Source organism: Chaetodon trifascialis, chromosome 19 (assembly GCF_039877785.1).
Source record: "Chaetodon trifascialis isolate fChaTrf1 chromosome 19, fChaTrf1.hap1, whole genome shotgun sequence".
Classification (NCBI taxonomy): domain Eukaryota; kingdom Metazoa; phylum Chordata; class Actinopteri; order Chaetodontiformes; family Chaetodontidae; genus Chaetodon; species Chaetodon trifascialis.
In genome coordinates this window covers 22601356-22626825 of record NC_092074.1, presented here as the reverse complement: position 1 = coordinate 22626825, position 25470 = coordinate 22601356, and the positions used below count along the sequence as shown (strand labels likewise).

At 45.5% G+C, this 25470-nt stretch overlaps 1 protein-coding gene across 1 annotated transcript in view; it reads right to left on the bottom strand.

Annotated features, from left to right (window-relative positions):
- Positions 1 to 284: 284 nt before the first annotated feature.
- clvs2 (clavesin 2) overlaps positions 285 to 25470 on the bottom strand; it is a 34028-nt gene continuing 8842 nt past the window's right edge. Inside the window, exons 3-5 of the mRNA XM_070987746.1 lie at positions 8479 to 8589; positions 7822 to 8054; positions 285 to 6769 (exon numbers count right to left, since the gene is read on the bottom strand). Coding sequence (XP_070843847.1) covers positions 6676 to 6769; positions 7822 to 8054; positions 8479 to 8589 — 438 coding nt within the window. The 3' untranslated portion in view covers positions 285 to 6675. The remainder of the gene's footprint in view (positions 6770 to 7821; positions 8055 to 8478; positions 8590 to 25470) is intronic.

The window sequence follows — 25470 nt, the reverse complement described above, 5'->3', positions numbered from 1 at the left end:
GAAACTGTGTGCAGATTCTGGGCTTGAGGCCATTTTTCTAATCGAGTGTCTGAATTGTTTTGATATTCTTGAACAAAAGCTCTGAAGTGTCAAATTATGAGGACAAAATCTCCTCTCACACGAAGAGTTATTGTATTACAAGCTTTCTGAAATGTTATGCATCAATATGCAAATGAGTCAAATAAAAACCTAAATGTGTATTTGAACATTTTTGAAAGCAAAACAGCCCAAAGTCTGAAAACTGACCAGCTTCCCTTTCAGAGAACAAGAGAAATGTGAGAAATCTGTGTGTCCATATTTATTTTGCTCGTTTTACAGAATGCATTTCAGCAAATTGTCTTTGAGGACATTTATACATTAAACACCTGCTAACTGAACAGTTTTTGCTCCTATGATAAACCGGCTTTCCAGAATAACGTCACAAGTCAGGTTTGAGTTCGGTCTCCCTACAGCTCCTACTGTCACTATACAATCAAAGAACAGTGATGTGAAAACCAAAGAAATATATCACCAACTGAACGTTACGCATCCAAATCCTCAAAGAACATGAGGTGGCTTTGGCTGGGATGAACCAAACATTAGTCAAAGAGTGAAAAATGGATCTTATTCGTCCAGTCTGCAAGAAAATGACTCATCAGAAAGAGTTTGATTTCATAAGGATGCATAATTGTGAGGAAACACACTTTAAATTAACATGTAAACCAGATAAAGATGGTCTGATTCATTTACTTTGTCCTGGTGGGGTTTCCTTGCAGAGCTGGCGGCTTTTTATCGCCTCACTTTGGAACAAAAGTCTACATGTGAACATTTAATTACTGATCTATACAGTGCATGTGCTGTCACTGGGTCCAGTTTTACACATCCATCAGGCCAAACATGCATCCCAGTGAAGGAGCCTCCACGTTTCAGCCAAATCAAAGGTCAAACTGGTGCCTCAGCAGACAGACGGCTGAGGCAGGACCTGGACAGACCAGATCGGAGCTTTGACTGGACTGAGCTCCACATCTCAGCCCTCCAGATCACACAGATCTCACGTCTGTGAATGGAGTCTTCTATGTGTCCCAAACTGGGATCTTACAGGTGGAGAACGCCACCCCAGCTGGTCTGCTAACCACATTTTCCACCATCATGGAGGTCTATGGGAGGTTTACTGGAGTTGTTAAAAGTAATAGATAAGCATACCAAAGCGTTAAAGAGCATGCACATCCAAAAACAATGTCCTGAGGAAACGTCTGCTGTTTTCTCCCACACAAAATGAAACGCTGGAAGTCTGAAAAACGACGCTGAAATATGACAAAAAGTTGAAAAATCCATAAACAGATGCCACAAACTGCAGCTTTGTCTCACATTCCCTCCCACTCGTTTCACTGTGGCGTGGACGTTAACGTTCGTTCTTCTGTGATCGCGCGTTTCCGCCTCATGGCTGAATGTTAGCTGCATTATTAAGATGCAGTTCCTCTAACGGCCACTAGATGTCGGCTCCAGTAAGATTAAGAACACATTATGTCTAAAAAGTTCGTTTCACTTCTTCTGATTTCCTTGATGAAGCTGCTTGTGCTTAAAGCAAGCGTGTGATTGATTGACAGGTGTTTCAGGCTATGGATTTTCTTCGGGGCCTGTTTCATAAAATCGATTTTTGCTCGCGGTGAACAGTGACAGCGTCGCATTTCATGTTTGTAAATTAATGCTAATTGCGGCTAAATGTGGCCTTCGGGGCTTGTGCACGTCAGGAACGTGACATCTGTTTTGATAGTCAGGAGATGACAGCAAATCTCAGCTGGCATGTTGAACGTTTGGTGAAACAGGCCTCATGTTTCATTCATGTCTGCGCTTCATGATCACATCTCATTTTGCATGGGAGAATAAGATAAACACCAAACATGTGAGCTGGCTATTAACCAAAGACAAACCCAAGTTTCCAGTCAAAACCAGCGTGAGATGAGTCATTTGTGGGATGGCTGAGTCAAAACGTGAGGAGGACCTCCAGGATGGCTTCCTGGGCGGCTTTGAAAACGTGAAAAGCATCGACTGGTTTCAGAGCAGCTTTCTGAAACGCGCTGGTCGATACTTTGATCCGAGGACAGCAGCAAAGACAGAACAACAACACATTCCAAATGCTGAATCTTTTCCAATAAAAACAGATTCTAACTTCATAATTCTGTTTACACTTCATACGACATGTACCGGTCTGTCACCTGTGTGAGAAACAAGGTAGATATCAATCTCAATAAAACACTGACCGAAGAAAAGAACGTTTAAAAAATCTCAAACGTGAGGCGAAGCAGAGCATCGCCACATAAAGTATATCTGTCATAAAATTAAAGTCTATACGCGTGTTACTGTGTTTAAGTTCCTCTACATACGATAAGTTTTACACCCGACAACGTCGCCCGACACCACCTGTGACACCGTCACCTTAGAAAGAAGCAGGGCGTCTGTGTGAGATCGGCTTTGCTATATTCAAGCAGTATACAGATGTTTATTCAATGTAAACTTTGTATCCTAACAACTGGAAGCATCTACAGTGGCTGTGTGAGTGTGAGTGTGTGTGTGTGTGTTTTCCTCCGTGTTTCCTTCCGCCCACACTGTAAAAACCGAGGCCTGATTTTGCAGCTTGTGACTGCAGCTGTGAAAAATACGTCTCAGACATCTTTTAGCGCGCTTTAAAAAGCTCGATGAACGCGCTCTGACCCACAGTTTTTCTCTCTGAGGTGCACAAAACTGGCAGCTCTACATCGCACTGATGGACGGAGGGATGACGTCTCTAACGAAGCAGCAGGAAACGGCTGAAAAGACAGCTCAGATGTTTAGATGTTAATAAAAGATGGATTCATTACCAAACTGAACATGAGATAAATCATGTTCAGTGATGATGTTTTTAACACATTTAAACATTTTAAATCACGTCTTCATCTGTGGTGGCGGCAAAAGATGAAGTCTCAAAGGCTGTTCTCACGGGACGAGGATAATACCTGGAAGCTTCAGTCTTTTGTATAATTGTGGAAATCAGCGCAGGTTTCTTATTTCCTTTGCACCTTTTCTCTCTTTCCTGGTTTGGAGGAAAGAGGTTTTGGAGGCTGCATCGGTGATTATGAATAAACCTTTGACATCACTTTGGGTGCAGCCTCAGGAGGCTCTTTGTCATTCAGGAGGTGGATGCTGCACGGAGCCGAGGATCATATCAGGGGATAAAGTCAGTAAATTCATGTAAAAACGAAACCGCAGCAAGAAAAGAAAGGTAATTTTAAAACCACACGAGCTTCCCTGGTGACACTCGTCCCGTGCAAACAGGGATTTAGTTTTAATCTTGCTACATGAAGGACGCACTGCTCCACGCACCCACTCTTAAAGGTGCTGCAGCAAGCTCTCGTGGCTTGAACTGACAAATTAACTTCTCAGTAAAAAACAAATCTGTGGACTCTTCGTCGCTCCTGGTCTCATGATGAAGTCTTATTCATCTTCATGTAAGAATTAATGGGAGCTCTGAACAGACAAATGGATGTGAAGAGTCGTCAGTCAGTTATGTTTCCAACTTTTTCCCTTTGAAACACAAAAAGTGTCGTGAGAGGCGTCCACAAACGTTTGGTTTGGTTAAATATTCTGCAGCTGCGACCGTCTCAGACCGCAGAGCTCAGCCTGCTTTGACTCGGCCTGAGGTGGAATCAGTGGGCGCAGACTAAAGTGATTATTTGCATGTGATCTGTACTCATGAAAACATGGTTGCTGAATCAGTCGGACCCTCAAACAGCCCTTCAGCGTCGCCTCTCTCTGCACTCTGCTTATGAACTCGGCTCAGTTCCCCAAAACAGCAAAACGTGAACTCTGAGCTTCCTGTTCAGCGCTTCGGTCCAGTTTTGTGACTGATGATATGTCTGTTTTATGGATAAAAATGTGCCCTGTTGAGGTTCAGAGAGTAACACCATTTTCCATCATTTCTGTCCTCGTTAGCGAAAAGCTTTCAGAAATCATTTGTTCCCACCGCATCGATAAAGTGCTGCTTTGACGGCTGCAGTTTAAATAACATTTTCTTTTCCCTAAAATGACTTTTAATGCTGCAGCCATTGAAGCGCATCAGGAGCACTTTGATTCTATCAGAAGTGAATGTGAAGAGATGATCGAGTGTGCTGAGTGTTTTCAATCCGCCTCAACGACCCGCCTCACTGTCATTATCACGGCCGTCAGTGTCGGATGTCACCTGTAGCCACTGAGGCGAGTGTTCAGGCCTCAGTGAGACGACGAAAGACAGAAGCTTTCATGACGACGTCTTCTGTTTTTAGCCTTTAAAGGTCCAGTGTGGAGGATTTAAGGGGATAAAATCTTTGCAGTTATGTTGCGTCAGTGTTTAATCAGCTGAAAACGACGATCGTTGTGTTTTCGTTGCCTCAGAACGAGCTAACTGTAACGAGCGACACAAACGAGCCATCGAGCATCCGTCAGCCTGATTTCCCGCCTGCCTGCCTTCAGAGGAGCGGCTGATCGGCCGTCAGATAAAAGGACAGAACGAGCCTCACGTGGCCGAGTGTTATCTCACTGTGTTAAACAGCAGGCAGATCAGCGAGAGCCTGAAGAAGGAAGCACAGAGGCGGCGTCTCACTCGGCTCGGCTCAGGGTCGAGCCTGTGAGCTGCTGTAAGTGGGGTTGACATGTCATGTACGCTGGTGTGATAGTTTAACATTCCAGCTGTCTGCTCTCGTTGCGGCCGGCCACCTCACGCCTCCTGCCTGCCGGCCTTTGTGCGATCTGCTCGGCTGCGTGTTTGCCAGCCTGACCGGCTTTTCCTCCGCTGCTCTGCCGGCCCGTCGGCCTTCCTCGCGCTCAGCTGTCGCACCGCCTGAACCTCACGTCATAAACCTGCAGCGAGCTGTTGGTTTGGAAGAGCCTAAAGTACAGCGTGTCGAACGGCCTCAGCTGGTGCCGGTTTCACATGAAGAAGTAACAGTGAGTGAAGCAAACAGCAATAAATAAACATCCTGCTGAAGCTACACTGCAGCGTTTAACTGAACTCTGTGGTTCTAAAATAAAATACTGTGATTTAAACGTGTAAAATAACACTTAACGTAGACACCAATCATGTGTACATTACTGCCAACTTGAATACTGCCTGAGATAAATAATCCATCAGTGTCATTATCGGTCTGGTAAGTGTATTGGCTCTGATGCGTTCACGTGCTGTCAGGACATTTGAGTTTTCCTCAGGGAACAAAAGTTAAGTTTACATTCAGTGTTTCTCACCAAAACTGAATCCAAGAGGTCGAACAAACACGTCGAGTGTTCGTGCTTGCTCATAAAACATGCTAATGCTAACAGCTAATGTTTTGGCTATTTTAAATTACGCATGTTTGCTAGCTAGCGGTCTTCCTCTTCGTCGATGATGTTGGCGCGTTACTACACCTCGTCGTGCGCTACCTGTCGATTAGAAGAACACTGTGAAATTAATGGTACTGAAGTAAGTTTCTGATCACGTGACGGCACCTGAAGGCTCGAAATCGTCCGTCAGATCTGTAAATTAACAGCTGAACGTGGGATGTAGCTGGAAGCTAAGAGGAAAGCGAGTAAGTGCACCTTGAGTTAAGATTATCAACATGTACTAACGCTGATTAATACTGAATTTTTTTGCCTGCATTGTGAAACACTGATAAAAGTACTGAAATAATGCAAAAAAAGTGTGATTTTAGAGCAAGTTTCTAATGTTTAAAACGTGCAAAAAATAACTAAAAACACCAGTGCGGCTCTTTAATGTGCACTTCTTTAAATCGTATAATACTGCTGTGTTTAGAGGCAGACGCAGTTTTTATGGTGATGAAGATTATTATTGCCAAAAATATGACAAATGTGTCTGAAAGTCACATTCTCTCTGCTTTTAGAAAGTTGAATTTAGGCTTTTTAATTTGTCTGTGAGACTTTCTTCCTGTTTTTGGGTTTTCCTGACGGCAGGAGAAATACTGTTTGACTTCAGTGGGTCAGAAAAAGAGCGAAAATGACCGAAAAGGAGGGAAAAAAAACACATAATTCACAGCCAGCTCGAACTGTAAAGGGCAGTTTGCTTTTTCCAAGAGAAAACTGGAGCAAGAAAGATAGTTCACATATTATGTTCACAGCAAAGACGCCCATTAACACCCCAGTGGACTCCCAGTAAACCCAGCGCCCGCCTGCCTGCCTGTCTGCCAGTTTTGTGTCCAGGAGGTCATTAATATCACCTCTGCTCATCCTGAGCCGTCCGTTTCTTCAAATCACTGTACAAAGATGGAAAAAACACTGCAGCTCTGGAAGCGAGCCCTCTCTGAAGAATGATTTCCAGTTTCTCAAACACGTATATTACACACCTGCGGCAAACACCTTTTTCTCGTGTTGCGTTCGTCTCCACGCTGAGGGCCGTTCAGACGTTAGTTTACAGTCGCTGGAATTGGCACTTGACAAATAACTAAATAAATAAATATATAGAACAACATGAGTAGCTCTTCGGAGGCCGTCCTGCGCGAGGAAACGTCCTTCTCGTCTGCTTCCTATCGTAGTTCAACAAGAATCCAGCAGCAGCAGCGGTGGCGGCAGCGTCCGCAGGAAGGTGTTCTCAGGGCGCGTGTCGCTCACAGCAGGTGCACAGGTAAGTCAGTGTGTTTCTCGTGTGTGTTAATACTGATCTGGGAACGCCGTCAGCTGCTGTCGAGCGTGTGCGCTTTAGTCCAGCGAGAGCAGCGGCTGCATGTTGTCTTCTTCGCTCTTGGCTTTGTCGGGTCGTTTGAGGACGCCGGGTTCCACCACCGACTGGGACCTGCATGGAGACACAGCACAGGACGACCTGCGTTAGTGCGGGTCTGAAGACCAGATCTGGGGTCAGACCGGGTCCAGTTTATGGTGGCCGGCAAAAAGTTAAAGAAAGACGAGTTTTATTTCCATACTTTATTCTAATCTTCACGTCAGACTGATTTAAAAAAATGGCAGCATTGAGCTTCCGTACAGGTACCGCATCATGCATGAAAACACTGTATTCATGCACGCTGGTTTTACATGAGAACACCTGTGACATGCTTGTAGTGTGACGTGTTTATGTTTGCAGCTGATTAACACAGAGTGGACCTGTCAGATACTTAATCTCTGACTTGTGACTTATGGATAACGTGTGGACGCCGGCTGTCGGAGCTCATGCTGTTGTTTGTCCTCCACAGTCTGAATGTTTCTGAGTGAATGAGTCAGCTGGTGTCACACAGTGCTCGGATGGTTTACTGTCACAGCGAATCATCCTGCCTGGTGGCCTGTGGGGGGAGCGATGTCTCTGAGACGTCCAACAGACTGACAGCAGCAGGGGGACAAAGACGTTCTCTGTTAACACAGAGGAACTCCCAAAAACTCCCCGACGACAGAATTTAACCGCCTTTTAAAGTCAGACAATATTAGACTTTGAAAGCCAATAAATGTTTTGAACTGGATCGATCAGACTGATTTCAGCCTCTTCAGACGGCGGGTGGTGGCAGGGAGGAGGAGACACAACCTGCACATTAATTCCTTCATTTGTTTATGCTAATAATGCAAAGATAACATCATTAGTTTGACAGTATGGATTCACATTGGAGATAATTACTTAACTTTGCACATTTTCTCACATTTCCGTCTGACATTTCCTGCAAAATAAGCACCACATGAGTTTAGTTTATGAACTACTGGTCCCCTTACAGTGCAGAGTTTGGAAAGACGTTACCAGAAAGTTGCTGGTTCAAATCCCTGCAGCAGCGGGGAATATTTTGGACGGGGAAGATAAAAATCTGCTGTGAGGCTCTAAAAACCGTTTCTACAAACACAGCAGGTGAACACAGGAGATGAGCTGACCTCTTCATGGTTTTCGGGGACAGGTTTTTCTCCAGGTCTCTCTCCAGGTCTTGTACTGACAGCGTGTAGGACTCCGGACAGTAGTCCGTCTCCTCGTCGTAGGCGTGGTCCAGCAGCGTTCGTGCCCACGTGCCCATATCGTACGGCGGCATCATCCCTCCGAGCTCCGACGGGAGGATCTCAGGGTGGATCAGCTGGTGGAGGCTGTTCAGGTTGTTACCGTGCATGAAGATCTGAAGGGGAAAGACACAAACAGGCAGATTTCAGTCTTATGATAATGAAAATACAGACTGAGAAGCTTCACTAACTTGGTGTAAAACTCATTTAAAGCTAACATATTAGCCTGCGTTTTAGCCACAGGTCGCTCAACAGGTCATGGCGCTGCGTTCACGTGACAGGAAACTAATTATAACATGAACTCATTTCCAACGAGGCTCAATCTGAATCATTTCTCCAAATAAATAAATGCTCCAAAAGAGATATTTCTTCTAAAATTTAAACAATAAAGCAACATTTTTTTTTGCTTCCTCAGCAGCTGAAATCCTGTTTAAACCTGCATTAAATGTTTGCAGTCAGCAAAAACAAGAGTGTGAGGCTTCATCAGTCTGAGACCTTCAACACATCCAAGGACTTTAGAGCAACGTGCTCTGGCCTCACCCTCTTCCTGGTCTTGTCTTTGAGGAAGGGTCGTATCACGGTGTACAGAGCGTGGATGTACCAGGGCTGGTTCACAAAGTGGATTCCTCCAAACCTGGCAGGAAAACTGTCCTGTTGGACAAAGAAAGAGCACAGATGAATCAGGCGAACAGGGTTAAAGGTGACAGGCCCAGTGAGGGGCGGCCGTCTGAAACACAGAGGAGAATCCACGATCAGCTCCTGGTTATGATGCACTTCTCTCACCTGAGCAGACTCAACAATGCTCAATCACTGTAATTATAGCTCATGAAAACTAAAATTCATCATGTTTTTTATCACAAATAACAAAGAGCCGGTCTCAATCAGTCTTCTTTGAGTTCCAGCAAATGAGAAATGACCTCTGTGGGTTTCCTGTCCCTTCGCATTAGATTACTTCTGAAAATGGGCTCTAATCTCATCGTCAATAGGAAATGGTCCGGTCTATTCTGGAGTCACCGCGGCACCCCCCCACTCCCACCCCCACCCCCCACCCCGAGGGAAATGAGTCCATGTTCAGACAGGTTAGCGCAGGAGTCTGAGTCTGACACGCTGCTTCCTAGAACGCTGGACGCAATTATGATAATTACACTGCACCGTGTGTGTGTGTGTGTGTGTGTGTGTGTGTGTGTGTGTGTGTGTGTGTGTGTGTGTGTGTGTGTGTGTGTGTGAGTCATGATTCGGCCCTGGTCCAGCAGTATGGTGAAATTATATTCTGACATAACAGAGCAGGATGGTGAAAATAGCTCAGGGCAGACGTTTCTCTAAAAACTGCTGGCAGTCTGAGGGAGGGGCCGGCGCACTGAGAGCCTCTGAGGTCAGGCCAGGTTTGGAAATCAGGTTTTGACTGATGTGAATCACACAGAACGAAGTCGCCGGCGGTGGTTTCGCTCCGCTCGCAGACTTCGATCCGGACAGCTGAGGCTCATGCTGACATGAAATCTGATGTGAATGTTGACGATCTGAAGGGTTTTGGTGACACCTGCCTCGCTGCGCTGGCAGATTCACCTGTGGCCGACACTTTGGACCGTGACAAGCTTCATCCCTCCATCCATCTTTGCTTCAGCGCCAAACAGCCAAGACTCCTACCAGCTTTTACAGAAAACATCCAGATGTTCAAAGAGTTTAAAAGGATTTGAAGCTACAGATTTTGATGACGAAAAGTATTTTCAAAGGAGCCTTTTAAAGCTGTTTCCTGTTTATTTGTCCTACGACAGATTCACCTCTCCCACCAGGATAAGACAGAGCTTGCAGTTCTCATACTGCAGCCACACATCGACCACCAGCAGCCGCTCGCTCCTAAAGGTTCTCGTTCGGCTTAAACGGCGGCCGACGGCCTCTCCTCCCTCAGCCGTCACGTCGCTCTGACTCTGAACCTCCAGCCCGCCCTCTGCTCTGACGGACAGCTGCACTTTGATGAAGGGACCTGCTGAATTATACATGAAACCTTGGAAATGGAGTATGAGCCGCAGGAGGGACTGAAGGAGGAGAAGAAACGGGAGGTTTGATCTCCTGCGAGTGAAGGAAGGAGAATAATGCGAGGCGGCTTCACTGCAGCACAGATGAAAAAGACCAGGTTTCCCTGTGAGACGGTTTCCAGTGATGAGAGGCAGAAAAGGTCATTAGTGCTTTTTGGATGCTTTTTAGAGGACAACAGCGAGCCTCGCCGCTCCATCTGAGGAGCAGACGCATCGAGCCATGTTTGACATCACGTTAATCAGACTTTCAGAAGGACTGAGTGAGCGTTAAACACAGCCAGTGTTTGCTAACGCTTCAACCCGCACACATGCATGAGCTGTTTACAGGCAGGGACCACATGACTGCTGATCACTTGATTGACTGAAGGTCTCGTTTGAAGATTTAAGGTGGTCTGACACGAGCGCTGGCATTAGGGGACGCACGCGCTCGGCTCAGAAAAAGGTCGAGTTGAGCTCTTTGATGCTTCAAAGGGACGACGTCAAGGCTCAGACACAGGACGCCCTTTACGAGGAAGCCTTCACTGCAGGCCGAGAGACGAGGTCCGCCAGCTGAACCGCGTCAATACGAAAGAACGCTTTATCAACAAGCTGGATAATTTCAGATCGGGTGTGCGCGAGCTGTGAACGGCATTCTGGGTGATAAAACATGTAGTGCTGCGTTTGATGAGGTCAGTCAGGACACAGCTGAGACGCTGCTCTTTTTTTGGCTGCTTTCCAAAACAATTTGTCATATTTTGAATAGATTCTGACTGAGTGGAACCTAAAATCAGTCCTTAACCAAAGAGGGAAAAGCAGACCTGTCAGCGAACTCCATCAAACGCTAAAAATGGATTTCATGTGTATCCTCTGCCATCGAATCTAAAAACCTGCCTGCAGAGCTCGTGTTCCCTCTCCTCGCTGCAGATGTTCGGGGCGCACTGATGTGTTCGTCTCATTAAACTCTGGTTATTTTCATAGTTTCAGACAGGTCTTTGGTTTGGTTTTTGGTTGCATTTCTGTTTCAGTCTGAGTTGTTGCACATTTACTGTTATTTGTCTGTAGCTCACTGTTGGTGCTGCTGACACTGAAGCTGCAGGACGATCTGCAAAACACACATTTACAGACAGACGTTACAGGATGTGCTGATAACTGAAATATAATGTGGACAGAAGCCTAACAGCCGTTTTCAGAGGATTGTTTTTGACCTGAAGCTCTGACCGGGTTGAAAATAACTACCGGTGGGGACTAGTTGGTGAGCAAACAGCTCAAACACTCATTAAATATAAACTGCCAGCTCCAGAAAGCAGCCGTTTATTCTCTGATGTTTGGCTGCTGGAGGGAAACATGGACACCAAACAAACGAGCGACTGCGGGGATTCACTTCTAAACTCTGGCTGCAGGTCAGAGGAGAAAGTCTGACACCGACGGGACGCCGAGGAGCCGTTTCCAAAAACACGATCGCTTCACGGACAGATGTGCTCAGCTTTCTCCCTCCAACCCCGCGTCGCCTCATCTGACGCCTCCCCCTCCGCAGCCTGAGGAGCATAAACACATTAGAAAAGATTTTCTGTGCTGTAGAGAAACTGCGCCCACCTCCTGCTTTGTGACACGAAGCAAATCAGCAGCTTTTCCTCTAAATCTGACCCCGAGCCACGACGTGTAAAATGCAGCGAAGAAGAAGCTGTCAATCTTGTTGGTGATGGTCTTTTTTCCCTGTGCAGTAATTACAGCGATTAACTCAAAATGGATCTGTTTCTTGTTCTGTCGGAGGGGAAACTGCTCATCTTTTGTCCTGAAATTCAAAATCAGAGCAGCTTTTAAACGGCGAGTTTTGGCACTGACGGGTTCACTTCCTGTTTCTCAAAATGGCAGAAACATATGAGTCGACACTGCGTACAGGACAGAATTTCATGAGCAGATGAAACACGAGCAGAAAGGCTCAGTGCGAGCAGCTTTATGCTGCGCTCACATCATATAGACTCCTCGGATATGGAGCTCAATAATACAGTGAGAAACACACATCAGCTAAAGTCCTGGTCCAGGATGGCTCATATTTATGGTTTTATAATAAAAATAAGTGTAGTTTAACCATTTCTTTAAGGGAAATACAGTTCAGAATCAGCAGATCTGATGTGTTTTCTCCCTTTTTTCTCTGCTCTCGTTACAACAAAATGCAGCATTTTGCATCATGCAGCAAGAAAAACAGCAATTTCTGGATAAAATGGGTTAAAATCTGGGTGAAAGTTTTGTTTAAATTAAGCATTTTTCAGTGAAAATCCTAAAAAAAGATGAGATTTGGATAAATTGTGATCTTTGTGTTGAATTTTAATCCAATGAACACCTTTTCTTCATCTTCATGTACGATTCAAACTCATTATGTTTCTTCGTTATGAGCAGGAAATGAAACTCGTCAGTCGTAACAGTTGCCATCTTGTGCCTTCTGATGTGTGAAAGCGTTTCAGTTGTGCCACATGACAACCTCTCCCTCACCCCGTTCTGTCCCACGGGACCTGAACGCAGCGTCAGTGGAGTTCCTCATGTGTTGCTGGTGTGCTGAGATTATGAAACCTCGCAGGTCCTGAGGGGACGCAGACACACAGACAGACAGGCAGGCTGCCACCAACACTGACGGATAGACACTGAGTGTGTTCAAAGGCACACACACACACACACACACACACACACACACACACACACACACACACACACACACTCAGCAGTAATGACATGCGACGTGTCCCCTTGATGGCCGAAGCAACGAACGGATGAAGTCAGCCAATCGGCAGCAGCCACAGCTGCTTCTTCGCTCACTGTGGATTAAAAGCTGCACTCTGGCTGCTCGAGCTCGAGCTCGGAGTCGCCTGAAGGATCCTCCGTGTGTCCTTTAACAGACAAAAAAACAAGCACACACACTGCAGCTCCGAGCATCGTTCACATTTTGGGCCCAGCGCTGACGGACCGGTGGTGTGACTCTGGATCAGGTCGGGCTGAAGATGACAAGATGAAATGAAACTGAGGAGATTTAACGTGTTGATCAGTGAGCTTCAGAGGTGTTACCGCTGCACAGAGCCAGGCTAGCTGTTTCCCCCTGTTTCCAGTCTTTGTGCTAAGCTAGGCTAACTGGCTGTAGCTTAGCTTCACACATGTCCCTTTATCCACTTGTTCTGACCTTTCTTTGCAGCTGTGTTTGTGTTGCAGTGAAATATTCAAATCGAAGCGCTGTGTCTTTTTCAAGGCTGCGGCATCGTGTTCAGAAAACAAGAATATTCTCAGCGTCTTGTGAATAATTTCCCCAAAAGGCTTTGATTTGGAAAGCAGAACGCTGTCCTTGGATCTGTGTAAAAACACATGAAGTCATGGCCAGCGGTGTTACACACAGAAGCGCCAATATGAGATCATCACAAATAAATCAGAAATGGAAATGAAAAAGATGCATTTGAGGACATTCAAAATAACGAATGTCTCTCCGTCACATGCTTTGTCCACCAGAGAGTTTATAATTCAGCATCGGTCTGGCCCTGCAAACCGTGGATATAAATTGAATCTGGCAAGGATCTGAGCTCAGATTTCAGTCATTAAAGCGAGCTGAGTCAGCATCTGATGTACACGCCAAAATCTAAAAAAAGACAACACCTCTGATCCACAGAGCTGCAAACATCCTCCTGCAACATAAAGAGAGAATTTATCTCAAGTAAGAGAAGAAGAAGGCGAAGAAGAAGAAGACGTAGGCAGCTTTCACGTGACCACATGAGGAAGAGGAGGCTGGAGTGAAGCGTCTCTGAACCTGCTGAAGCTGTAACATCAGGTCGAACAGTGATTCAACCTGTGAGTCACATTTATTATTCAGCTGATCAAACGGGGGCTGTGACAGCAGCGCGAGGCGGGATGGAAGCAGGCGACGGGAACCAGATGAACATCATCCAGCCCGTCAGAGACACGGAGGGCGAGGACAGAGGACAGCAGGTGGAATCAGTGAAGACGTTGGATTCGTCCGTCAGTGACGGTCCTGCATGAGCTCGGCTCACTCAAAATGTCCTCCTGAAGTTATCTGAGGGGACTCTGCGGCGTCCCCGGCTCAGACTGAGAGGTGTGACGCTGATGTCCCTCACTGCAACAACACTGCAGACTCATGGAGGACATGCTGGTCCTCAACCCAGCAGGCAGGCGGGTTCAGGTCCAGGCTCTTGTCCTCTCACGCCTTGACTACACCTGGACACCTCAGCCGGGATGCAGCAGCCTGACTGGTCTTCAACCTGCCCCAGTCCTCCCAATCCTCTCCTCTGCATCCTGCACTGACCACCGGGGGGCGCTCGACTCTGATTCAAGACTGCTGCCTGGCCAGCATGCAGCTGTAAAGACGTCTTCACTCCAGGGAACATTTAGCAACAACTTCTTTCATTCATTCAAAGTGTGCTTGCGTCCACCGCCTTTGCTCTTTGTTTTGGTCTCCACCAACGTCTGACATGTTTCTGCTACAGTAAAAATTAGCTAGTTAGTTAGCTTGTCGCTAACTTTGTTGGTCTGCCATCTGGTCTGTTTTCCTTTTCCTCTTTTCAATTCATGTTATCTGTCCGTCCCCCTGTCTGTCCCCCTGTCTGTCTGTCTGTCTGTCTGTCCATCCCCCTGTCCGTCTGTCTGTCTGTCTGTCTGTCTGTCTGTCTGTCCGTCCCCCTGTCCGTCCCCCTGTCCGTCTGTCTGTCTGTCTGTCTGTCTGTCTGTCTGTCTGTCTGTCTGTCTGTCTGAGGATGGGCGTGGTCTCCTCCACTCTCCGCCTGCTGCCTCCTGATCACCTATGCACCTGTCGCTCATCAGGCTCATCAGGCCAGCAGTATTTAAGGTCGGTTCATCCTGATCTCTCCTGTGTCAAATGAGTTTCCTTTGTGTGAGTAGAAGTTAAGAGCGATTGTTTAATAAATTTCCTTTTGTTTCTTCATCCTGATGTCTGGTCTGCATTTTTGAGTCCAGTAAGAATTAAGAGGCAAAGCCCAGCAGATGTTAAAATGCCAAAACAGTGACCTAAAAGAGGATAAAAACTAAATTATGAGTCATCAGACACTGAAGAAATGTTGAATAGTGGAGCTTTAATGTAACTAAATGTAAGATTTTTAAATGGTACTTCTGCACCAAATCTCAGACTGCAGGCACAAAGGAGGACCGTGTGCTCACTGTCAGCCTCCAAACTTAAAGTCTGAACGACGGGATAAAAATGTCATTGTTTTTAATAAAGCTCGCTGGTATTGTGTGAGAATTCCACAAAACTTTATTGTCCTGCACAGCTGTTACAGCGAGCGATTTGTCATGAATCAACATTCGTGTTTGATTTGCTGCTTTTCTCTGTTTCATATCTGAAGTGAATCTCTTTGAGTCTGTTGGTTGGAACAGAAACATGTGAAGATCTGGTGAAACTGGAGCAGCTTTTCACAGTTTATTGATATTTTAGAGATAAAAAAAAGATGTATTAATAATAAAAAAACAACATAGCGCTTGCAGTTAGTCTCCTCTTACTGATGGAGGTAAAAATCATCTGTTTTTTGGATCTTTTTGTCTCCTGATCTGTGATTTTTGCAGTTCAGACGTCGAACGCTGCAAACTGAAAACAAATGTGTAACCTCCAACATTTCAGCGAGCAGCTGACGTGACAACATGTGACACGTGTCGTCCGCCGCTCCGTGTGTCGGGGTCGCGCTCGCACAGCTTCTCCCTCCGTCATGCTTTTTCAGTCCTGGTGCAGCACATCAGGTTGATGAGCTCTCTCCACTCTGCTCGGCTGCTGTCACTTCTCATCCGCAGAGGGATGAGCAAACGTGTCCTCCAGGAAAAAAGGGGGGAAAAGCGAGTTCAGAGGAAAAAAGATGGCATCCATTTGAGGGTGGGTTGCAAAGTGTAGCCTGGGGGGACGACTTTGTTTTGCTGCCGGCTTCTTCCTTACAAAGAGCTCCTTGGTGAGAGGACTGGGGTTAATGGTGAGCTTTAACAGAGGAGGTAATCTCACAGAGTCACAGGAAACAGAGCTGAGGCGCTTCGCTCGTCTCTGTGGCTCCAGATTTTCAGCCACGCTTCTTCTTCACTTCTTCGCTTCTTGGTTTGGGTTTTGTCATTGTCTCGCCTGTCCCTCGTCAGTCCTCCTCCTCTCATGCGTTCATGTCTCCTCAGTCTGACCCACAGCTCTTGTTCAGGCCTGTTTGCTGCTTCTGGGTCCTGTTGAACAACCGCAACTTCTCTGATAAATTCAACCTTTAAGTGAACTTTTCAGGGACAAATGCAGCATTAGTTCAACCTCACACTCTTCCTCCATCTTTTCTCCTCTTCCTCCTGCTGTACCTCCACATCCAGTCGATGCATTTCCATCTGTGTCTACACTCAAACCCGTTATCCCGTTTGTTCCTTCCTCGAGTCACGTATTGATTATGTTTACATGCACATGAATTTTTCACTATTATTCCAAATATAACTTGAGTTTAAGCAGCATATTTCTTTTGGATATTCTGAATTAGATCTTGTTCAGAATGGAGCTTTCTGATTAAGACATGTTGGATGTGCTGATGTTCAGGCTTTAGGAGCTTTCTTCAGACATTCAGAACATGCATCTCAACTTTTCTTACACATTTAATCCAGTCAAAGGTTCAGTTTCTTTCTTTAACCCAGATTCTGTCGGTGTCTAAACGTAAGCATACAAAGCTTGAATGATGCTGCAGTCAGAACGAGTGGATCTGAACTGAAAGCCTAAAACAAATGAAAGATGCTGTCAGACATTTTACTGATGCATCACCAGATATATTAATTATACATATATATTTATTTTAAGCTATATTATAGATTCTGCATGGATGTATTATGTCAATGCAAACTTTTGCTGAAAACCTGTTTCAGTGCTTTTAAATTTAAAGCTGCTTCTAACTCAGGACCAGCTCTTGACACTCAACCGGATCATTTCCTTAGATTTTATTTCTTAAAATCATTTTAATGCAATCAGACGTGACAAACGTGTCACGTCGAAGGCGAAACATCAAAGAACCTGACAAATAACCACGAGACCAGAGGAGAATAAGCTGATGTGGAGAGGAAGCAGCTGCTGGGATGTACAGACTGTGGTTATTGATATGAAGAAGAAGAAGAAGAAGAAGAAGAAGAAGAATATGACGAGCAGGGCCTCACACGTCTGAGGATGAAGGCGTGCTGCTCGCGCTGATGTGCACGGAGGTGTGAGGAGGGCAGTTAGTGACAGTATGAGAGCTGAGCCGATCCACAGAACAAAGGAAACAGCATCAATAACAGCTATCATTATCACCGAGACCACCGTCGCCCACGCGCTCTATTGTTGCTCATGATGATGATGAGGATGATGATGGTACCCAGCAGCCTTTGTTCTCCATATCATCTCTCAACAACATAAATGTTAAACGCTGAGATTCATGCTGAAGTGTGTAAACTGGAGCTTTTCTCTTTGGAAATGCAGACGAGCACAGACGTTTCCCTCCATGTCTTCCTCCTGTGAGGCCTCAGAGGTCAGCAGTCCGAACTAATTGAACAGGTAAATGGCACCAGGTGCACATAATCAGAGCAGATGTGTCAGCACAGGCTGGAGGAAGAGCAACATGCCAAAATACACTCATCCACAAGTTAAAATGAAGTAATTAGACTTTTATCTCCCGGGTCGCTCCTGACTCGTCCTGTCGACAGCAGGAAACAGCAGGTTTCCACACGCGAAGCGACGGTGAAACGCTCGTCTGAGGCGTCCGCGGTGACTTCACAGGCTCCTTCCTGCTCCAGAGTCACGCCGACAGCGAAGGTCACACCAATTAAACTGCAGCCTCTGCAGGTTATTAAGATACTGCAACTTCGCTCAGGAGCTCTGCGAGGGAAGGAAGCGGAGACGTGAAGTTTCCCTCCGACTGACAAACTGAGCTGTGCGTGTGTGTGTGTGCGTGTGTGTGTGTGCGTGTGTGTGTGTGTGTGTGCGCGTGTGTGTGTGCTGTAAGTGTGTGAGACAGTTAACCAAACTGTCAAGTTCTTGAACTTCCTGCTGACCTGAACACTGCATCCTTCACTCCAGAGCTTTCTGGGGTTTCACTGGTAATTAAGGACGCTCTGTCTGCTCGGGGGACATCTCCACGACTCGAGGGACAAGAAAGACTTGTTTTCATTTATTACAGGATTCGCCAGCGCCGCCAGGTCGCCGCCTCTCGTCCGCCCTGTGTGCCTTTGGTGCAGCTGACCTGAGAGTCCAGATTGTGGGCTGCAGCTCAACAGATTTTGTCTTCCTGCCAAACTCACAGAGCGACGGAGGCAGAGACACGCGGGGACAGAGGACGGATTTGGCCGGTTTCATCACTGCGTCACGATTCCTGAAGCAGGACGGACCGAGTCTGCGCATCCTGAAATTCATCCCCCGCGAGAGGTCTTCCTCAGCGTCCGACCGACGCTGTTGTCTCCTGGTGAAGACTCTTTCAGCAAACAAACAGAATCCAGGAACAAACAGACCCTGAGTGTTGGCGCAGGACATCAGCTGCTGGCAGCGTCTTCTGGAACCAGCTTCAAACCTCATATCAGTCAAACCTTGAGTAATCTATGTTATTGAAGCGGCAGAGACGGCGGCTGTCGGCGTCCAGCTGCAGCCGACAGATAAAAGGCGGAGAGGAGACAGTTCAGCGTTTGTTAAGACAAACCTGGTCAAAGCGTGTTTGTTTACAGCAGCTCCACTTCCTGTTTACAGACCACCAGCAGCAGGTGAACTGGGAGCAAAACGACCTTTTCCTCACACGAGGCTTGGTTCTATTTAATGAAATAAAAGGTAACGAACACTTAAACCCATTTCCTCGTTTAAAGCCTGTAATGAACTTGCTGTCTTCATTATGCTGCTTTAGATGAAAAAGCCAAATTATAGGGTGCTTAGAAAGCTTTTATCATTTATTATACATGCTGACGATAAGAAGGAGGAGGGTCAGAGTGACGCTCAGACATCAGACAGCTTCCTTTTAGCTTCCTAAAGAATTCAAATCTGCTGCTGGTGAAGATGCAGCAGGTCAAAATGTGTTTCATGTGTTTTGTGTTGGCACAGTTTTCTCAGGAGTCCCATTTCTTCTGGAGGTGTCTGTTTGTTACGTAACAAAGCTGATGCAGAGCGAAACCACAGAGAGCGTCAGCGGCTGCAGCTGTGCTGCTGTATGTTAATGTGCTTAATATCTGCCAGAATTCAGCCTCTGAAAAGAGACGAGTGCACTCATGTCGAAAGGCAGATTGAATAATGTTGACACTAAGAGTGATAAAATGATTTCACTGCAGCTGCAACTCAAACTTTTTCACCGTTGGTTAATGTGCTAATGGTTATTTTTTAAACAAGTGATCATTTAGTGTTTAAATGTCGGAAAACTGTGAAAAATAACCAAGTTTGTTTTTCTCTCCGGACATTAAATCATAAATTAAACGACATAATTATCCAAATTAAAGCTGTAAATACAGTGTGCATATAATCAGCTGAAAGACACATGAACTGAAAGCTCAATGCTAACATGCTAAACATGACAATGCTATCTTACAGGTATGCAACGTTTACCATCTCTTTTTAGCCTGTTACCGTGCTACCATTTGTTAATTTGCACTAAACACAAACTACAGCTAAGGTCAAAGTGTTTGTTTGTTTTTTTTAATATTAGACGAATTAAACATTTGACCTGACGGCGGCGCTCCAAAGTCAATTAGATTCATCCTCTGGGAACTACGACCATTGGCTCAAATTTTAGGGCCAATCCATCCGGTTGATGTTGAGATATTTTACTGGATAAGTGAAAAATTTGACCTGCTGGTGGCACAAATGCTAACAAATACAATTATAGTTCATCCTGAGGGGAACATGAACATGAATGTTGTTGGCGCATTTAATTGAAAAACAAACATGTCAACCCGGTGATGGACACCAAAAACCTCAAACCAACAACACAAAGACGTCCTGAAGAAGACAGAATGGATTCAAATCTATTCAAGGTCCAGACTGTAGAAGTCAGCAGCATCTAGTGGTGAAGTTTCAGGTTGCAGCCCGCTGAACAGCCTCATAAAAGGCGTCTCTACAGCCAGAGTTTGGTTTGTCCGCTCTGGGCTACCGTAGAACATGACGGTGCATTATGGAGGACCTGCTCGCTCTGAAGACATAAAGAGTCAATTTTAAGATAACGAAAACACAACGACAGTTATTGTCAGGTGATGGTACACTCATGAGAGCATAGCTATGAATATTTAATATTATTCTTCCGTTTCTGCCAACAGGTCCTAAATCCAACAGACTGGACCTTCAAATGTAGAGGAACTAGTTCTTTACTTCACAGTATCGCAGTACTGTGTGTGTTAGTATTGACCGCTACACTATTAATTATTCATCATACATTTACACAAACACAGAATACATTTACAGTTTTTTGTGGTGCATTCACTGACCGGCCGAGCGGCCGCCCGCGAGCATCTTGGAGGAAGACGAGAGCAAGATGAAGAAATGTGTTTCTGTCTGCGCACAAACACACACGAGCACAACAAAAGGGAGCCCATCTGGAGGAGAGGGCAGAGCAGAGCGCGGCGGTCCGACATGTTGCCGTGGCAACGTGGCGAGGGTGGGATGCAGCGGGAGGGAGCTGGGGAGGGCGGGGGGGGGGGGGAGATGGATGAAGCACACTGTGTCATTCACCTGACTGCTGATGAAGACGATGATGCTTCTTCAACGTTCAACAAGAGGAAAAACAAACAGCAGCAAAGATCTGAAAGACTTCTGGAGGATTTCTGTCACTATTTTTTTGCTTTGTGCCTCTGTGGAAATAACTGCTGCCGGTAATGATTTATTATTCAAAAGCTGCGATTCTGTGTGATTATTGAGCTCATTTTTAAACAAACAAGCTGCAGATTTTCAGCAAACAAACCGGCCGAGCGGCTGAACAATGACGGAGTGACTGAACTGAGAGAGCGAGGGGAGACATGAGGGGGAAGGGGAGGATGATGATGCTGCTGAGGAGAGAGGGGGAGGGTGAAGAAAACAAAAGGAGTCCAGAGGAGGAGGAGGAGGAGGAGGAGGAGGAGGAGAGAGAAAGCAGAAAAGGACGTGTGAACTTCACCTCCTCCTGTATGATTCTCTGTTTCGTCAGTGTTGAGTCATTTGCACCCTCACAGCGTTAAAGGAAGATGACTAAATCAATGAGTCCACTTCCTTTCATGCTCACTTGTTCAACACTGGAACGGCGAAGTGAAAGTGGAGGTCTCAGAAAAGGTCAAGATGTCAGCTGAAAGGGCATCGTGTAATTACGAGAGGACAAGTGTTCATTAAGGTCGGAGCAGACGAGAAATCTCACTTTGGAGGACTGTTTGTCGTCAGACTGACATTTCGATCGAAACAGAAATATGAAAAAGTTGTTATGTTGAAACTCATCAGGGTTCATCCTGCAGGGAGCATGAATCCATCCAATGACACATGCACGAATCCCATCAGTCAAATCATTTTAAGCCCATCAGTTATCAATGAGACAAGACAGATCCACACGACTGCAGCTGATTCATCAAGTTAGCTAACGTGAGCACAAACATCCAAAAGCAAATTTCCTGCACTTTTTGTTGGGAAGTCATATTGAAGGGCTGCAGAACAAAACAGATTCTATTACACAGATAACGAAGCTTGATAAAGCAGAGTGGCTCACAGCTCCAAAAAGTTACGGCTTCGTGTTACTGAAGAGCTCCACACAGTGAGGTGGAATTACACTGATTTTAAATTTGGGAGGAAAATTCTGTCAGATCTGCAGATTATCAGGACAGAGATTCAAATCAGTGCATCCACACTTAAAACCACGCGGTCCAGCGTGTCTTAGAGGTCTAAAAGTGCAGACAGACCTGTGGGACGCTGACGGTTATTGAACCTGAACTCTTCTTCTGAAGAGACGCCGACGCTGCAGCAAACAGCAGTCTGGGTAAAAACGAGCAGCGGGACATTTTCCCACACTTCACGCTTTCCGTCTGCTGGAAAAACGGATTTCCATGATGCACCAGAGCCGACAGTTCATCCATCCATCCAACACTCTGACACAGAGCTGAGGAGCAGCTACAGAACCAACTCCATTAGATTTAATATCATTTGGGCTGGACTCTCGGATCCTAGACACCACGTCACGTGAAGATTAACAATGCTTCTATGTAACTGTGATGCCATCAGCTTTGTTCGTCTTTATTTAATTAAGACTGAACCTCATGTTCCTACAAAGAACAGGAATATGTCTCCTGCTGTCAGCCTGCTAGGAAGTCGCATATGTTGCCTTTTCAAAGAGGAACATTCAGAGGTCTGACCAGAACAAAATCCTGGATCCAGATCAAATCCAATCAGCTGATTCCTGAGTCAAGCTGTCACCAGATTTGAGCCAAAGCCTGCAAACAGACAGATGTAAGAACGCTGCTCTGGTCACATCATTAAGACATGAACTGCAGCTTTAAATGCAGGTTTCACACATGAAGCCGCAGCGTTGAGTCAACAGACTGTCAGCAGCCGTGCAGCCAGTCATCTGTCAGAGACTCAGGACAGCTCATTGCTCACCGAGGAGCAGGTAGCTGATCTGAGGTCAGGTGGTGTCAGACTGTGACGGACCACCTTAACGACCTCATTCACATCTCCGATCTCAAGAGACAAGATGTCTATACGACTGCTGACGTCCACGTCCAGCGCGTTCAGGCAGCTGAAACATGAGCAGCCTGGAAGAAAACATCAAGCAACAAGCAAGTATGATAAAGCTTATGTGACTCATTTATAGTCAGAAAAACACTGCAAACACTTCTTTTTGTGCTTTATGTTGTGAGTATGTAGAAAATGTACTTATTGGGCTAAATTCAAAGGATGGTTAACGGTGACATTTAAATCCAGTGGCAAGAGGCAACAACAACAAAAATATGTGTATGAAAACAATAAATCTCCAAAGAAAAAGCTGATCGATGCACAGCCGGGATGCTTGTGTGAGCTGTGTGGTCTCATTTTCTTCTGCACTGCATTAACTCTGAGGGTTTAAAAGAGTTTGTGTTCCCTGAAACGGCTCGATGAAACCATGAGATATTCTGGCCCGAGCTGAAACTCGAGTGGCTGCTTAATTTCAGTGTCTTAAAATTGGCCAACTTCGCCTCAAAAGCCCTGAAAAAAGGCAGGACAGGTCATTTAATTAGGGTTTATTCTGTTTTTTTTTTTTTTCAGAGCCACACAGTGAACGATTCTGACAGGGATTCATGAGGTCTGATGCAGACAATGATGGTGTGAAAGATGCTTCGCCTGTTTGTTGCTTGTAAATGAACATGCTGCTCTGTAGGTTGGACACTGTCACAGTAAATAACGCAAAATGCGTTTTCTTACACATCTCAGACTCCAAAACATGTCATGTGATTCTTTTTGATGTATTCTCACTCAAAAACAGTACAAATATGCAACATATTTAATGTTTTGCCTCACCAGCTTCATTGTTTTTTGTACATATACTTCTTGTTTTTTAGTTAGGAAAGGCAACTGTGAGGCAGCGACCTCTAGTGGCTGTAGTTATTATGACGGAGCAAAGGAGGAAGTCAGGTGACAGAGTATAAAGAGCAAGAAAGTCCACATTTGGAGGAGGGTCAAACAAACACAGGACTTTGATCCAGGAGACAGTTGACTTATTTTAACTTAACAAACGTAACAGTAACACACTTATTTTAACCACAATGATTTAAAGCTGACTAAAGCTAACCGAGTCGTTTTGATGCCTTTCACAAAGGTGCAGCCTGTCGCTGGCACTGTCCAACCGTCATACATGTTGTAGTAAGGACGGCGTGAGGTTCTCCACTACATGGGCTCAGGAACACGCAGTAACACTGTTTTAATGACTGCGTTCTGCTTTTATTTTGGTTTTACGCACAGTTCAGACTTTTATTAGACTTCTGAAAAGGAGGTTCTGCGACGTAAAACTTTAATCCGTCTCTAACATTGTAATCCTGGAGGATTATGACTGGATGGGCTTGTATCCCAGCCTGCACACTGTCTCACCTCCTTAATATAATGTCTTTTCTCAAAGTGTAAAGAAACCTACAGTAAGGAAAAAATGGGCCGTTGTGTTCTGTGCAGACTGTATCTGAGAGGGAGAAGCTGCAGACAATGAAGTCTGTGGCACAAACAATCAGCAGCACATTAAGAGCAGGACTATAGAGACGGTCAACTTAAGGACACACAGCTCTGTTGGGTCCAATTCTGAGTTTGTCCCATTAGATTTGACTGTTTTCAGATATAAATCAAAGCAAAAAACTACAGGAAACAGAATTTTTCTTCCTTCCCTGTGGTGGAGATAAAAGATATCAATGCAAAGCAGATCGTCCAGAGCAGAAAACTGTATCCTGACAAAGACCAGACACTCATGACACCCAGAGGATTATTCCTAAAGCTGAACTGACACGACGTAGACTCAGCCTGAGTTTAGTCTCCCTCCGTCTAATTTTAGAAGCAGGCCGCATTTCTCCCAGATCAGCTGTTGTTGGACGTGATTAATGATGTGAATGATCAAAGATCTGGCTCTCTGGTGATTGGTCGGAGGGTTCAGCTTCTCCATGCGTTAGAAACTGTGCCGAGCTGCTTTAGTAATACTGCAGTAGTACTGTACAGTATGTACTACATGTTATGGTTAAAAGTCTGCTTGATATGAAACTGAACATATCGTCTCCATCATCCAGCTTTGTGGTTCCCAAAGGATGAATCCTAATGTTTTCAGATCTTCTGAGGACTCCTGCTGTGTTCTTCTTGCTCCACAATGAAACCACGATTGATCAAGCTGATTGGCTTGACAGTCACGCTCCCCAGAGGATCAACCCTTCACGTCTCCAACAGCTTCCCTCCAGTGTCACACTCTCCACAAAACACCTCTTAATCTAACAGACATGCTGTCACCCTTAATAGCTGGTGAGACATTCAGGGCATATCTTAGCCTCATTACTGTCGAGGCTTCAAGTACAGAAGTGTCAGTATATTGTTAAGTCTCTGCAACAGTAAACCACAACGGTCCAGGTTCAAAGCCAGCCAGGGTCCTGATTATCTGTCCCTGCTCACATTCTGCCTCTTGACGACACACTTAAAGGTACAAATGCTCCAAAAATAATCCAAAGAAAACCAAACAAACATATTCAGAGTGTAATACCCATCGAGCCCTCCAGGAGGCACCAGGCTGCCAGTCCTACTTCTGCTGTGATGTGCACAGCATACTGTTCTACAAATGTGGATCCCAGGGCATGTGGCCTACATGCTATTTGTATTTGCTCAAAGCTAACATCGTCATGGTTGCCTTGACAAAGAGGAAATCACAATTGAGGCTGTCTGAGCAACAAAAACATGGAGGACGAGACAAAAGACAGCAGATGACTCAGAGCAGGCAAAGACGAACAAAGATTTAAGAATACCATCTTATTTCAGGATGGTTAAATCTGATTTTCCCTTATTGGGGATAAATAATACGGCCAGGCACAATTTGACTCTTCAGCTGATTTCAGGGTAACTCGTCTTCAT